Source organism: Populus alba, chromosome 2, assembly GCF_005239225.2.
Source record: "Populus alba chromosome 2, ASM523922v2, whole genome shotgun sequence".
Classification (NCBI taxonomy): Eukaryota; Viridiplantae; Streptophyta; class Magnoliopsida; order Malpighiales; family Salicaceae; genus Populus; species Populus alba.
The window spans coordinates 6,184,739-6,199,432 of record NC_133285.1 but is presented as its reverse complement, the minus strand read 5'-3'; the positions used below and the strand labels follow the sequence as shown (position 1 = coordinate 6,199,432).

Here is a 14,694-nt window from a genome sequence, read left to right as displayed (position 1 = left end):
ACTTGGTCTTTTTCCTCCTGCCATCTGACTCTAGAGTGATTCCTAACACCACGGAATTAGTTGCTCTATATTGTCCTGAGACTTGCTTGTCCTAATGACTCAACAGGAAGGTTTGAAGCCTTGGCATTCATTTATTTCAGGAGCTCAAAACGGTGAAATTGAACTTTCGCCTTGACAAGTGTTCAGAATGATAACAAAACTTGCATTATCGGGTAATTGATTGTCTTTTGTAAGCTTGTTACTTGTTCCTAACCTGACAAGTTGCACCTTTTTTTTTCTTTTTTTTTTTTATCTCGGGTAAAGGAGTGGTTTGATACACATCTTAAACAATACACTCGCGCATTTTCCTCAACCCACGCTTCAGTTCGGAGGAGTACAAATCCAACAGCAAACCCAACCAAAACAAGGCCGTTCATGATTGCAGCAATCCTGAATATCTCACCCGCATCACTGCATTTAGAGGAGAGTGCACCTCCACCTCTTCCGTGCGTGTTTGATGCTGCTCTCAACGAGCCAACCACTTTTGCAAAGCACTGCTCGATGGAGACCGGCATGCTCAGAGCAAGGACACTGTTGCTGGCTTTTAGACCTCCATAGGGATTCATTCCTACAATGTCAACCACCTTGTTCGTTCTCCTGGGAATCTTGCTGCCAAAGTTCATGACTGCACCGGTTATCGTTGCAGGAGCAAGGGCGGCAGCTGCTGTTGCCGTGTCTGAAATGAGCACAAATTGGAAGTGACACAGCTTTCGAATTTAATAAGCCTACTGCTTTGAATCAGAATTGCCAGATAAAATGTTGAAATTGAAGGAGGGGGTTAATGGGATTGCCTATATCTTGGATTGGAGAAGCTCGCAAGCAAGAAGAGAGAGGCAAGAAGGAGCGTTTTTGTAAAGGGATGAATTTGGATAAGGTGAGAAATACTATGGTTAGGAGCCACGAGGAGAAAGTGGAACTAGAGCGAAGCAAATGCTAACGTTTGTATGCTATAGACCACACAAGCCCATGAAAGAGCTCGTCACTGGGCACCATTTCTTGTTTAAATAAGTAGCCCTCGGCCCCTTTCCCCTAAATTCGGTATATAAACTTGCAAAACACCGTAGTGAACATGGACAAGGGCCCATGCAACCAATCATTCTTTCTTATCAAGCTATCGTGACTGAGCTCATCTGATACCTGGGCAAAAATACGTGTCAATTGTGTTCTAGAATGAAAGAAGAGCGTGGCAAAGCTAACCAGATGTTCTTTTTCCCCCCTTAATTACTGGAAAACACATAAACGGGAATCTAACCAGAAGGCAAAGTTACCTTTCCCCCCATCATACGCTGAACATATTGGTCATCAAAGGTCCTCCATGGATTCAACAGAACAAAAGCGATCGATCTATGTACAATGGTCATAGATGATAGAAAGAACCGAGGAGGCATGGCAGACAGCGATGAGTTGTAATAGCCTTACGCCAACTCGGACACGAGTCAGCAATTGTTATATATAGTTTACAACACTCGGAAGTTTAGCTAAATCTCTACATTAGTCAACAACTCAAATCATAAAAAGATTTGGGTAGTTTTCATCCCAGATGACCAGTGTGCCTAGCTTCCTCCCTTGATGATTCACAAATGACCTTCAAGGTCGCTAGAGAACACGAAAGATATTAACATCGAAGACAATAGAATTGTTCACTGCGCTGCTAGGTTCAAAAAGGCACACGTCAAACTCCTGTAATTTGTTATCCAAAGCAAAATTCCTCCACCCAGAAGAAAGCCCTCCGCTGTTCTTAGATTTACAATATAAAAATTTGGTGTTCCACGTATTTTCTTTCATGCGAAGAATCACGTCTTTCTTTTCCAGAGTTCTGAAATGTCTATTCGCCCATCCTGAAGGGATTACCTGAATGAAGCAGCATCGTAAGTATAATAAGACCTAACTTCAAAGCTGCCTATCAATCCTGACACTGGAAACAATTTACAGTTACCTCTGGATACAAAGAAAACAGGGACATTGAGATGAAATAGCAAGAAATTCAAACACATGATAACAAAGGAAGATATTTGTACCATGTAAAATTTCCTGTATACATGTGTTGGTTAATTTCATAACCACAACGAAGCCCTCGTTGGATTGTGCTGTTTGTGCTAACCGCAATGCATTGAGTTTGTCTTCCTCTGTTACCATCCTTCTACTTGATCCATATGGCGAGTTGATAGGTATATGCTCAACATCTGACTCGTTTATGAACCATAAAAATTTAAGAGGCAAGAAATTCCATCAACCACACAATTCTACGCATCTAGTAACACAGAGACACTCCATTCATTAACCATACATCTAACATGTATTAAAGAAAAAACAAAGGACTTGAGTCTTGAGAACATTATAACTGGTAAAATGGCGAAAATGAATGAGGAGGTTTGATAAAATAAATAGAAACAAATTTCAAAATAAACGATAAGAAAACCTTGAAAATACTGAAGAAAAATATTTCAAAATACAAAAACTGCCGGTGTCAGTTAAACAATAGGAGAAGCACATACAGGAAAAAAAGTGAACGCGAGCAAGCAACTTGTATGATTTTCCATTAGGAAGGCAAGCTTAGAAGATGGATGCTTAGCAAGGCGCTGGATTAACCAGTGACATTTCCTACACCGAGAACACCGATAGATAGCTACCAGAACAAGTCTAGTTAATGCCCACTTTGATAATATCAATATCCTATCCATTATCCATATAATAAGTAACTATCTAAAAAAATATTTACCTATTTAGGTCAAATCAAGTCTATATTTATCAACTTCAGATTAAATTGTCATCTCTATAAAGAAACACTTAAATTTTTTAATTTGTAATTATTCATGTTTGTACTTGTCAAAAGACTATTACAATCTTTTATATAGAAAAAACTAAAAAACTGTTGTAATATTGAATATAAAAAATAAATTAGAAAAAATATTTCTTCAAATAGAAAAAAAAATAGAAAAGCATTATAATAAATAATAGGAAAATAAAAATAAAATAGAATTAACTAAAAAATATTTATTTCTAACTCGAATTTAAAATTAAATTATGTGAGAGTTGACCTAATGTGACCTAGTCGACTTAATCAGTTCAAATATAATCCGTCCAATTGGTAAAAACTATCTAAGAATAAAATTGAGAAAAAAAAATGAAATTAACATAAAAAAAGCTCTCGATCTAACTTCTTAACTAACTCAAGTTCAAAATTAAACCATGTGAAAATTGTCCCAATATAACACAATTGACTTAATCGGTCTAAAGGCAATCCCATCGCTCGATAAAAACAATTATGAGGATTAAAATGAGAGAGAAAAAATGATAAAATTAACAGGAAATAAACCTCTCAACTTGATTGCTTGCTTAACTTAAATTTAAAATTAAATTGTATAGAAGTTGCTCTGACATGACTTAATTAATTTGATATGTCTATAAACAATTCAAATGATTTTTTTTAAAAAGGACAAAATAAATAATAAAAAAATCAAAAGAGAATTGAATAAAAAAAAAATTCATTGTTCATATGAACAATGAAGTTCCATGATAGTTTTCAATTCTTTTAGTTATGGACAAAATCACTACAATGTTTTTCAAGTCTTTTAGTTGTATTATGTAATATTTCAGTTTTTATTTTTTAAAATGCTACAGATTATATTTTAAAAATAATTTATTCATCAATAATGATCCGATCCTTTCTAGGAAATTAACCCAGCTATAAATTTTTCGAGGGTTTATTTTCCGTTTGTGCTCATCATTATAGTTTTTCCGTTGGTAAATTGTATTATCATATACAATACAAAATTAATAAACGTGGCCATTGAAAACAGAAAGAGATGGAGAAAAATAAATAAAGAAAAGGGCCATAAACGTGGCCTCCGATTAGCCCAGTTGATCGCCAGGTCCGTTTGTTGACTTCCAGCCAGAAATTGGCTCTGTATTACAGAGCTGGGGCCTTCATTGATGGAGAAAGCAAGCCAGCCACTGCAATATTATACAAGCATGGAATCCACCGAATTAAACATTAAGAAAACCTCACCATTTGTATTTACATACAATATATCACAACCTCATCTAGTCAAGTTCATACAGCAAACTTTCAACAGCCAAAGCTAAATCCATTAGTCTGGAATACTTAGGTTGATAAGAAAATAGTTAGCATAAAACAGTCCAAACGAATTGTGCGATCATGCATGGCCCTGCGATTTTTTGTCGTCCTCTTGTGAGGTAATTGGACTTGCTTCTTCGACGACACGAAAGATGCTGACATTCAGGATAATTGGGTAGTTTACCAGGTCCAGAGGTTCAAATACGCACACATCAAATTCATGCAAATTGTTGTCCAAGGCAAATTTCTTCCACCCAGCAGTCAGCCCTCCGTTATTACGAGACTTGTGATAGAAGAATCTGGTGTGCCATGCTTGATCTTTAAAACGTAGAATCACATCTTGATTTCCTTTAACGGGAAGATGTGTAGCTAGCCACGCTGAAGGAATTGCCTGCATGAAGCAACACAAAATATAATAAACAAGATCAAAATTCTGCGTTTTCTATGCAATGCCAGCTGTTGCAGCAATTAACATTATGAGACTCAAAACATAGAAGGAAAAAAAAGAGCATATGAATTACAAAGGAAAAACAAAAGGCAATAAATGGTAGAAGGTACGATACAAGTCAAGAAAGAAATGTTTACCATAAAGAATCTCCCATACACATGTGTGGGCTTCATGAGTATAAGGAAACCATTCTCGGTTACGGTTCTTGCAGCCAATTGCATTGCATTCCTTTTCTCTTCCTCTGCTACTTTCCTTCCTTTCCTTGCATGGTGCACAGTATCCTCTGGTTGGCCAGGGGACTGAACATCTGAAATATTCATGAACTGGAACTATTGGAACAATAAAATCTCATCAATCTAACAGTTTCGTGCATCTAGCAGGAATACACTTCATTAAGCACGTCAGGACCACATGTTAGTGGACACGCACCCTGAAAATAAATAACAAGATGGACCAGAATGTTTCCATCAAATGGCAATACAAATAAGCAAACAGATAGACCTCGAACATGCTCTGCAGAAGACAGAAAGAAAGAGGCCTAGAGGGGAGCTCTAAAGCAGAAGATATAGTAGAAGCACTCTTCTTAAGAACAAAAATGTAAAGAAACCTACCAGGTTCAGTCTCTATTTCCTCACGAGTAGAAGGTCCTCTACTTTTGACAACACGCCAGTATTGAACAGGCCTGATTGACTTAATTTCCCTTGAAATTTTCTTCTTACCAACTGAGGAGATAATAGGCTGCCTTAGTGGTGGTATCGTGTCAGAACCATTATATGTACACTCCTCCTGTTGGGAACCTCCAGCAACATCCTCTTCTGTGGCCTCAGTTGACTTGATTCCCCTACAGATTTTCTTGTCAGTAACTCGGGAAACAATGGGTTGCCCAACTGGTATTGCATCAGTATCATTGTCTTTAAATTCCTCAGGTTGAGAGCCTCCAACTACACCCTTAGGAGAGGCATAAACAACTTCAACAGAACTTTTAACAGTTTTTCTTTTTGTTCGACAGCCATTGCCACGTTCTGCAGATTCATATTTTTTGACGAAGTATGGAGCAACCTTCTCACACATGCTCTGCATATCGAACATTAAGACATCGAAGTCCGACTCCCCATTGTACTTAAAGATCAAGAAATCATTCTCTTCAAGAGCATGGTCCTTGACAAATTCTTGCCAACCATGATTGAAGAATAGGGTATTATTGTAGGTTGTTAGTCCAACTTCCCAAGCAGCCCCACTAGGACCTTTAAGATTCACAGTATCAGGCAACTTCTTTCTCAGATGTCTAGCAAATATTTCAGGGATAGCCTACAATTCCATAAACAATTAGAACCTCCACCTTTAAGGAAAATTGATGGATGCAAAGTAACAATAAATATGCGAGCTGATTTCAATCTCTCAACCTCCAAAAAAAAAAAATCTATTAGTTGGTTGCATTGTCGATTCTGCTTCTTCCAGTAATCTATCAATTCATTATGCATCATTTTAAAACACCTTGATAAATAAATGCAAATCATTTTTTTTATGAGCAAAAGTATATATCTCTTGATCTACATGGAAGTTAAAAAGTCCAGAAGAAAAGGGGGGGAATCTAAAATAAAAATTTGACCATGATTGTTAGTGGAACTAGTTTCACCAAATCAAAGAGGTATAATTTATAGAGTAGCTTGCAATGTAAACAAGATTATGAGATCACCCTCTAGTTACGAAACAAAGCACAACCCGGAAAGACTGAAGCAAAGCAGCATACCAGGCGTTGATCAAATCCAGAGTGGAGGAACTGAGAGAACTGTACGCACTGGAAATGGGTCCAATATATTTTCTCTTCCCAGCTCCTGCATTCCTTGCACGTCTCTTCTCCCATTTATGCTAATAATCGTTGAGCTCTAAAATCAAGATTTAACACAAGGCGTGAGTGAATTCAAGAACACATTTTTGCAAACGTAATACAAGATATCAAGGAGTTCCAAAAAAGTCCAAAACTTTCCCAAAGAAAAGAAGAGTGGAGAGGAGAGGACCCACCAAAATAATAGAAGAACGGAAGGAAAGCAGAGGAGTACCAGAGAAATGAATTATAAATGAAGCAGAAACAGAAAATTATGGATAATTAACTTTCCGACAGGGACACCAACCACTAGTGCTGCTTTGCTAGTAATAATTATTTTTGTGAGTGATTATTAGTGTTTTTTTTCCGTAAAAGGTAACTTTACGGACTCTTTTTTCAAAAAAAAAAAAAAAAAACCTTCTCCTAACTTTTACCATAATTCATCAGAAAAAAGTAAAAGCATTACGGGAAAAGAAAATGATTTCTTGTCAAAAGATAATTTTTTTTAAAGAAGTGAAGAAAAATTCAAACAAAAACCGATTGCCTTTTCATTTCTTTTTTATTCATTGATTTTTTTTAAAAAAATAGCATAATAAAAAAACTAAAATAACAATTGAAAAAATAACTCCTAAAATAAAATAGTTCGATGAGTTGTACATGTAATAATCACGCAGGCCTCCCAACTTACATGTACAACTTGCCAACAAGTGTACACACTAGCAAGTTCAATTTTTGTTTTTTTTTTTGTTTCTAATAGCTGTGTTACATGCTCTGCCGAGTAGTTGTTTTTTTTTTTTTTTTTTTAAGTATGATTAAGATTGTTTTTTTTAAATATTTTTATATTAAATATATTAAAATAATATTTTTATTTTATTTTTAAAAAATAATTTTTAAAATTAGCCCATCAAAACAATTTAAAATATACAAAAAATAATTGTTAATAAAAAAAATTAAATTTTGATGGAACACGATTTACACTGCGTTTCCATACACCCTCGCGGCTCATGTGCCTAGAATTAATTTTAGATTTATTTTTTATATATATAATTATAAATTTAAATTATCAAGAATTTTTTGATAATTATAAAAATATTCTCCTTATCAGTCCAATATTTAAGTGTCTCGTTCTATTTTTCATTGCTTTTTTTTTTTATCTTTTCTCTTTTCTATTTCAGTTACTGTGCCGTACCATTTTCTCTTCTTTCTTCTGTATAAACTGTCATTTGGTCCTTAAATTTTAATATTTAGTTAACTTTAATTCTATATTTATGATCATTTTATCCATTAAACTTATTTTTATTTAAGTTGGGAAAAAAAATTAATTTTAGTTGTTATTGCATAAAAACAAACACTAATTTTAGTTGTTGTTGTTATTGCATAAAAACAAACAACGAATGAAATGATCATGATAATAAAATTAAAATTATCTAAATATTAAAACTTAGTAATTAAGAGTGTGTTTGGTATTGTGGTAGCTTTTGTGGTTGCGGTTTGTAAAAAGCAGTTTCATAAAAAGTACTTTTTGTGAGGTTGATTTTTTTAAAAAATGGTGTTTGGTTAAAACTGTGGTTGAAGTTGTGGTTTGAAAAAAAACAGTTTTTGGTGTTTGGTTATAAAACTGTGGTTCAACAATTGTGGTGGAAAAAAAGCAATTTTGTGTTTGGTAAAAATTATGGTTAAAAAAAAAAATTTCTTGTGTTTTGTTATTATGGTTTGTGTTTTATATTTGATTGGAATTAATTAAAAGGACATATATAGACACATATATATAATTCCAAAACATAGGTGTTATGTAATTATGATTACATAACAAAATGAAAAATCGTTATACATTAATGTACTTTTTTATTGTTCCATCAAACTATTTGCAATTCCATCGCGTACAAAATCCATACGTGAAGGCCTCTGTGAGCCTTGAACGGCCGAAGCCTGAACAGTATCAGGCAAAGAGTCATCTGGAATCAAATTGGGGTTGCGATCATACTCAGAAAAAACTGCATCATCTTGCGATCTCCTTCTAATATAATTATGTAGTGCCATTGATGCAACTACAATCTCAACTTGTGTTTTGTATGGATAAGCAGGCATGTTTTGCAAAATTTTCCACCTCTGTTTCCATACCCCAAAAGAACGTTCGATCACGTTACGTAGTGACGAGTGTGCATGATTAAACACTTCTTTCCGACCACTTGGTTCTCCACGACGTCTAAATTCTTGGAAGTGATACCTCTCGCCTTTGTAGGGACCTAAATATCCATACTCGTTTGGATATCCAACATCAACCAAATAGTATTTTCCTGAAAAAAATAACATTGTAATTTTAAACAAAACTTAAAAAAATAATTATATTCCTTCAATTACCCAATCTTCAATTTAGTCAAAATCACAACCTTCTGGAGGTTTTGGAAAGTTGATATTGCTATTGTCAATAGCCTCCAAAAAAATACGAGTATCGTGTGCACTGCCTTCCCATCCTGCCCACACGAACATGAATTGCATGTCGAAACTACAAGCGGCCATTACATTTTGTGTTGGTACACCTTTTCTTTCAATAAATGGAATTTGATTTGCAGCTGGTATGCAGGCACGAACATGTGTTCCATCAATTGCACCGACACAATTCTACATGCTACAAAAACATTTATAGTACTCATATAAACTTTTATAATATATTTCATACTCCTCTGAACAACTTAATTAAACTACTTAATTATATATAAAAAAAAATTAATCTTACCTTGAAATGTGGCATAAATCTTGGATTCATAGCAATTTCTCTTGGTGTGCTCGTAAATTGTGGATCTACTGGTTTTATGACTTCCACAACAAACAAACGTAATGATTTAAGCACTTCTGTAAAACATCGACTAATATTTTCACCTGAATGCTGGAATCTTTCTTGCACTTGTCTATTTGACGCCCCAACTGCTATTGTAAATAGAAACATTGCCACCTTTTCAATAACGCTCATTCTTCTTGACGGTTTTAAGCCGTGGTGCGTTTCCAAGTCGGTGCACAAACTCAACAAAGTTGTTGCGTCCATCCTGAACATGTTAACACTTCGTTTCCAATGACCTCTTAAAACCTCCGTCAACCAACGCATCCCTGTGTTATAGGAAACCATACATGGTTCTTTATACATATAATTAATATAATACGCGTTTATAGCGCCATCTGTGCATAAATTCAATTTTTTTCCTATCAATATGCCTCCTTATAATAAATGCATCGTCATCATCACTATCACCATCAACGTCGGCATCATCATCGTCGTCGTCATTACTGTCGTCGGAGTCGTTTCCATTACTATCATCTCCGGCACCATCAACCGAAGCACCACTAACTCCACAACTAGGATAATTAATTTGGTCTACAATCCGGTTCATTACATCATCATAATTACCAGCGAAATCTTCATTAAATATGTCATTAAATCGTGGATCATCCATAACTTCAATTACATATAAACAAGAAAAAAAATTATATGTTCATTAATAAAAAACTTTAAATAATTAAATAACATTCAATAAAAAAACTTTCATAGAGTTATAGAGTTGGTGCGACATAAGTTTTTTTCCGTACCTGTAAAGCCAGCAAAAAATAAGTATTCGACTTGCTTGTTGTATTTGGTGCAATTGAAAGGTTTGAAAGCTTGTTATGAAGAAAGCTATGTCATTGAAAAAATATGATGTAAACATTCCTCTTTATATAGAAAATTTCAATCCTCTCTACGTATAGTTTACAATTTTTCAGCTTTCAAAATCAGTACATTCACATGTATGCATGTGATATCTGTACACCATCCTTACATGTTTAAAGGAAAAAAAACAGAGCTACAAGTCACTGAACCAGTAGGAAAACCAACAACAAAGAAAAGGAAGAAAAAGCAACAACATTACTCCTGTCAGCCCACACGGCAACAATGAAAAAAACACAAACATTAACTGCAAAAGGTGTTGCTTTTTCAGACCTCACAAGCTAACAGTAGCTATAAAAGGTGCTGTAAAAGTTTACAATTTTTCAGCTTTCAAAATCAGTACATTCACATGTATGCATGTGCTGTAAAAGTAGCATATAATGTTACTTTTACAGCTCATATCTGTACACTATCCTGACATGTTTAAAGGAAAAAAAACAGAGCTACAAGTCACTGCACCAGTAGGAAAACCAGCAACAAAGAAAAGGAAGAAAAAGCAACAACATTACTCCCATCAACCCACACGGCAACAATGAAAAAAACACAAACAGTAACTGCAAAAGGTGTTGCTTTTTCAGACCTCATAAGCTAACAGTAGCTACCCAATGGAAACAATTACAGCCAAGGCAAAAACCACCTGCAACACGTCAATCTCTAGCTAAACAATTGAAAAAATTACTGCAAATCAAAGATACACAGCATCATATATTATGAAACCTCATGACAGCAAAGAAAGAAGGATCAACAATACAGGTAAATTATAAACAATCTGTCATTTTTTATTTGCCTTGGTTCATTTTTATCCCCCCCCTCTCCCATTTGGACAATGAATCCTAAAGGGGTAAACAATGCAACAAATGTCATCAAATGTTCCCTCCTTCAGCACTCATAAATGCCCAGCAGCAGCAGCACACATAACCAAATTAAAAAAAGTACAGCTAAGGAAAGAATCACAGTAGCATGTGTTATTATTCCTAGCAGACCTCACGGCAGCAAATACAAATATACAGTTAACAAAACAGTTAAGGTTAATTACCAACCAATTCAATTAAAAAGTCAACCAATTAACATTAACCATTAAACATTGTAATTTATTGATAAAATACAACATTACAACCAGCAATTTGTCATACAATTCTGTTAACTCCATAAAGTAGTTTAATAAATATAACAGTACATAAATTACCGCAAATACAATGCCTCGAACAAACTTCAGCAAATGAAAACTACTCTTTTAAAAACCGGCATCCCATTACTCTGCAACAATAAAACAAAACATATATAAATATCGTAAGCACTTGAACATACTTAATTGATTAACAGTTAAGATACTTAAATCATACCATGTCAGCTAAGCACGTTTACTTCGTTCATACATTCGCTGCAACCATCGCAACTTCTGTTGCTTATCGCCCATACTGGACCACATTTCTCTTTTCCTTCTTAGACTGAGATAATCCGTAGCGAAGTCATGAAAATCAGTTTCAATTGAAACTCCAGGAATTGAGTGCAGCTCAGCCATGACCTCGGGAATACTACAGCCTTCGCGATCCATATTAACAGACGTCGAATCACTATTAGTCGACATACTCTCAAGTAGATGATTGCACCTTGTCAGCAACTGAACACCAATTCCAGAGGTTTTCTTCTTTCTACCTCGCACATCATATTGATCACGTTGTTTTCTTTTGTCGCCGCTTTTTGTATTGCTGCTGCTAGACATATTTATCCCTCCAACCATTCGAGCCATGTCAGTCTGGAAATCTGGAATCACGTCTTCCTCCGAATCACCGCTGCCCTCTTCCAAACCATCATCAGCAATGTCGGCATTACTTGTACCAGGATCAACACCACTGCCAGCAGGTACACCTGATGAAGGAGCCCATGCAAACGCTCCAGTTGCGACAATGTTGGAATACATCCGGTCAAATTTATTCTTCAAAGACGGCTCAATACCGACATGTCTGAATTTTTTGGCTCCTCTAATTTCCTGCATATAAATTAAATAAAGTAATGAAGGATCAAGACTAGTAAAATTTTAGGGCTGGAATTTGACAATAATAAAAGAAATTGTTAGGATGACAAGGAATGTACCTGAATTTTTTGTTTCCACCACTCATCACTAGCTGCAATTGTGCCTAATTCACTATTCCAGCCAACACCAGTTTCAGAAACCAGCTTATTCCATATCCTCCAATCCTTTTTGCATCCATCCCATTTGTTTTTCAATTGTGTTTTAGTAAATGCATGCCCAGTTTGTTCTTGGAATGATGTTATAAGAAATTTCCACCCCGGTTTATCGAAATGAGTATTAGGTCTCATTCCCATATCAATTGCCTTAATGCATATATCACAAAATATATGCAACATTTCCTTTGTCCAAGTAGCCTTATCAGAAGATTCAAGACCTTCCATGATATCTTTTAACATATTTAACAAAAGTTTGAAATCAATAAATGATATCAATTAAATTGTGGCACATTAATATGTGGACTAAAACAATAATAAAGCACTCAATGTTCAACATTTACAAAAGTTGTGTTTGGCAACAAACATTAACCGTGCATGTATCTTAATGAGAATGTTCATGTTAATTTGTAATGAAATGTAATTGCAACCCATTAATTTTCAACTGATCATAAAACTCAGTTTCAGCCATAATATTTGAATGATCAAGCAACACTTCATTGCCATCATGTTGTTTGGAAGACAAAAATAAAGGGAAAAAACAAACAAAACAGAATTTATTTCTACATTCAAAGAAACCAGCTTTCTTTCGTAGCATGCAAACACACAAAACTAAACTCAAAATTTTGATTTTGACTACACAATTATAAATAAAAGTAGTCCTACACGACATGCTAATAGGAACTCATTACAATAATTGTCAATTGAAGAACACACGGTAATTGATCATGCAGGTACACAAACATGCAATTTTACATCTAAAACAAAAAAAGATGGAGATGGAGATAAGGCAGGAACTTACCTCAGTCTAGCTCTTTTGGTGATCAAAAAATTTCTGTTCAAAACAGCTTTAAAAAGTTACTTTAAATATAAAGCAAACACACATAAAATTATTTTTTTTTACCGGTTAAGCAGACCACTGATGGATAGACCTGCTTTCAGTGAAAATCAGTGTTTGCATCATTCAAACAGTAATTAGAAAATCAGTGAATTAACAAAAAAAAACTAAAACCATTCAAGCCTCAGACCATCCTAGTTCATGAATTAACAACAGTTTAGGCAGATTGATAGACCTGCTTTCAGTGAAAATCAGTGTTTGCATCATTGGCTGGCAGCACAGTAATTAGAAAAAACCAATGAAAGCTAAGACTTGAAGACATAAAAGCAGAAAGATAGAGAGCATCATATCTTCCTATTCAAGCATATAAATCATAAGAACAAGAGTCTGAGCATTCAACAATTGAAAAGATTCGTCATTTGCCTCTCAAGATTGAAAAAAAATAAATTCAAACATTTGTAATGATATTTTCAGTTCTCACACATGAGAGATCAATATGGGTGATTCTAGAAAGAAATCAAAGCAGCAAGACTTGCACGAATCTTCACCATCAGACACAGTGAATGGGTCGTTGCTGATTAAATCATTGAAGATAAAGAAGGGTGGCAAATTATCTCATAGACAAAGCGAAAAACCGAACACTAAAACCTCATCTGAAAACTATCATTAATTCCTCTGTATAAAAGAAAAAGAACTCTTCTGAGACCAAAGGAATATTTTACCGAATCTGTTCTCATACCAAAGGAATTTTCCCAGTTTACAACATGCATAAATACAAAATGAAATAAAAAGAACTCTTCGGACTGGAAGTTTGAAATTGATAGAACCATCAAATGATGGTAGAACTCCATTTTATAAAGAGTTACAAATCAAAAATTTGTAATCGAGCATGCATCAGCAATGAAATTTTTCATCTAAAAAACCGAAAATGGAGATGGAGATGAGGAAGGAACTTACCTCAGTCTCTGCGTTTTTGTGCTTCAATCCCCAACGGTGTTGCAGCGGTGTTGCAGCTGTGGTCTGCAAAATGAAATACCCATTATAGAAATTAGATTTTGAGAAACATAAACAAAATTGACAAAGGGAACGGACAGTACCTGGTATGTCGCTCGTGGACCTTTCCCGGGACCAATCTCTTGGTTTTTTTCTGCAATTGCAACAAAGGAGGGACGAATCGGTGACGGGTTGTGTTTGAATGGACAGAGGGGAAGAAGCTTGTCTGGCGTTGGTGGTTAGGGCAAATAGAAACGGGGTTGTAGCAAGAGAAGAGAGAGGAGAATAGTTTGGGGAGGAAAATTGGGTTTTTAATTGATCTGCAACCGTAATCCATTGGGGTTTTTTAGTTCATCAAATTGGATGGTTTGTCTGCAACCGTAATCCGTTGGAGGTTGACTGAAATTTAGGAAAGTTTGGTGGTGAGAGAGAGGTGAAACAATTGAAACCGCATGAAAGAGTGGGCGTCGATCTGCAACACTGCTTTCAGTGAAATTTTTGGGTTTTTTTTTTACCGTTGGGAAGATTAATTGCAAATTGATGAGGGACAGGGGAGAACAGTTGGGAAAGCAATTGGAAATCGTCGGTG

General features: G+C 35.1%; 3 protein-coding genes, 1 long non-coding RNA gene, 1 other non-coding gene and 1 pseudogene across 5 annotated transcripts; all 6 read right to left on the bottom strand.

Annotated features, from left to right (window-relative positions):
- Nucleotides 1-136: 136 nt before the first annotated feature.
- LOC118028127 (uncharacterized) lies at nucleotides 137-1,032 on the bottom strand. The gene is made up of 3 exons (XM_035031661.1): nucleotides 978-1,032; nucleotides 334-715; nucleotides 137-170 (listed from the first exon to the last, which is right to left on the bottom strand). The coding sequence occupies exons 1-3, from the start codon at nucleotides 1,030-1,032 to the stop codon at nucleotides 137-139; spliced, it is 471 nt and encodes a 156-aa protein (XP_034887552.1).
- Nucleotides 1,033-1,232: 200 nt separating this feature from the next.
- On the bottom strand, nucleotides 1,233-2,686 carry LOC140955241 (uncharacterized). The gene is made up of 3 exons (XR_012169059.1): nucleotides 2,535-2,686; nucleotides 2,058-2,222; nucleotides 1,233-1,890 (listed from the first exon to the last, which is right to left on the bottom strand). It is a non-coding gene; the product is annotated as an uncharacterized lncRNA (long non-coding RNA).
- Nucleotides 2,687-4,026: 1,340 nt separating this feature from the next.
- On the bottom strand, nucleotides 4,027-6,708 carry LOC118028111 (B3 domain-containing protein REM16). Its single transcript, XM_035031645.2, has 5 exons — nucleotides 6,588-6,708; nucleotides 6,316-6,451; nucleotides 5,177-5,873; nucleotides 4,703-4,872; nucleotides 4,027-4,508 (listed from the first exon to the last, which is right to left on the bottom strand). The coding sequence occupies exons 2-5, from the start codon at nucleotides 6,427-6,429 to the stop codon at nucleotides 4,197-4,199; spliced, it is 1,293 nt and encodes a 430-aa protein (XP_034887536.1). The 5' UTR covers nucleotides 6,430-6,451; nucleotides 6,588-6,708; the 3' UTR covers nucleotides 4,027-4,196.
- Nucleotides 6,709-11,438: 4,730 nt separating this feature from the next.
- On the bottom strand, nucleotides 11,439-12,502 carry LOC118028129 (uncharacterized). Its single transcript, XM_035031663.1, has 2 exons — nucleotides 12,182-12,502; nucleotides 11,439-12,077 (listed from the first exon to the last, which is right to left on the bottom strand). The coding sequence occupies exons 1-2, from the start codon at nucleotides 12,500-12,502 to the stop codon at nucleotides 11,439-11,441; spliced, it is 960 nt and encodes a 319-aa protein (XP_034887554.1).
- A 791-nt stretch (nucleotides 12,503-13,293) lies between these two features.
- Nucleotides 13,294-13,383, bottom strand: LOC118028132 (small nucleolar RNA snoR20a). Its single transcript, XR_004683981.1, has one exon. It is a non-coding gene; the product is annotated as a small nucleolar RNA snoR20a (small nucleolar RNA).
- Nucleotides 13,384-13,453: 70 nt separating this feature from the next.
- Nucleotides 13,454-13,524, bottom strand: LOC118028131 (small nucleolar RNA snoR64a; annotated as a pseudogene).
- Nucleotides 13,525-14,694: the final 1,170 nt, after the last annotated feature.

Bases quoted from the DNA above. Each gene is read 5' to 3' on its own strand.
- LOC118028129 (XM_035031663.1), bottom strand. From the start codon at position 12,502: ATGGAAGGTCTTGAATCTTCTGATAAGGCTACTTGGACAAAGGAAATG. The intron at 12,078-12,181 runs GTACATTCCTTG...ATTTATATGCAG, and splicing joins GGTGGAAACAAAAAATTCAG to GAAATTAGAGGAGCCAAAAA.
- LOC118028111 (XM_035031645.2), bottom strand. From the start codon at position 6,429: ATGGGAGAAGAGACGTGCAAGGAATGCAGGAGCTGGGAAGAGAAAATA. The intron at 4,873-5,176 runs GTAGGTTTCTTT...TGAATATTTCAG, and splicing joins GGAAATAGAGACTGAACCTG to ATGTTCAGTCCCCTGGCCAA. The intron at 4,509-4,702 runs GTAAACATTTCT...TGCTTCATGCAG, and splicing joins TGTATGGGAGATTCTTTATG to GCAATTCCTTCAGCGTGGCT.
- LOC118028127 (XM_035031661.1), bottom strand. From the start codon at position 1,032: ATGGTGCCCAGTGACGAGCTCTTTCATGGGCTTGTGTGGTCTATAGCA. The intron at 716-977 runs GTTAGCATTTGC...TGCTCATTTCAG, and splicing joins GTGGTCTATAGCATACAAAC to ACACGGCAACAGCAGCTGCC. The intron at 171-333 runs GTATTGTTTAAG...ACACTTGTCAAG, and splicing joins GTTGAGGAAAATGCGCGAGT to GCGAAAGTTCAATTTCACCG.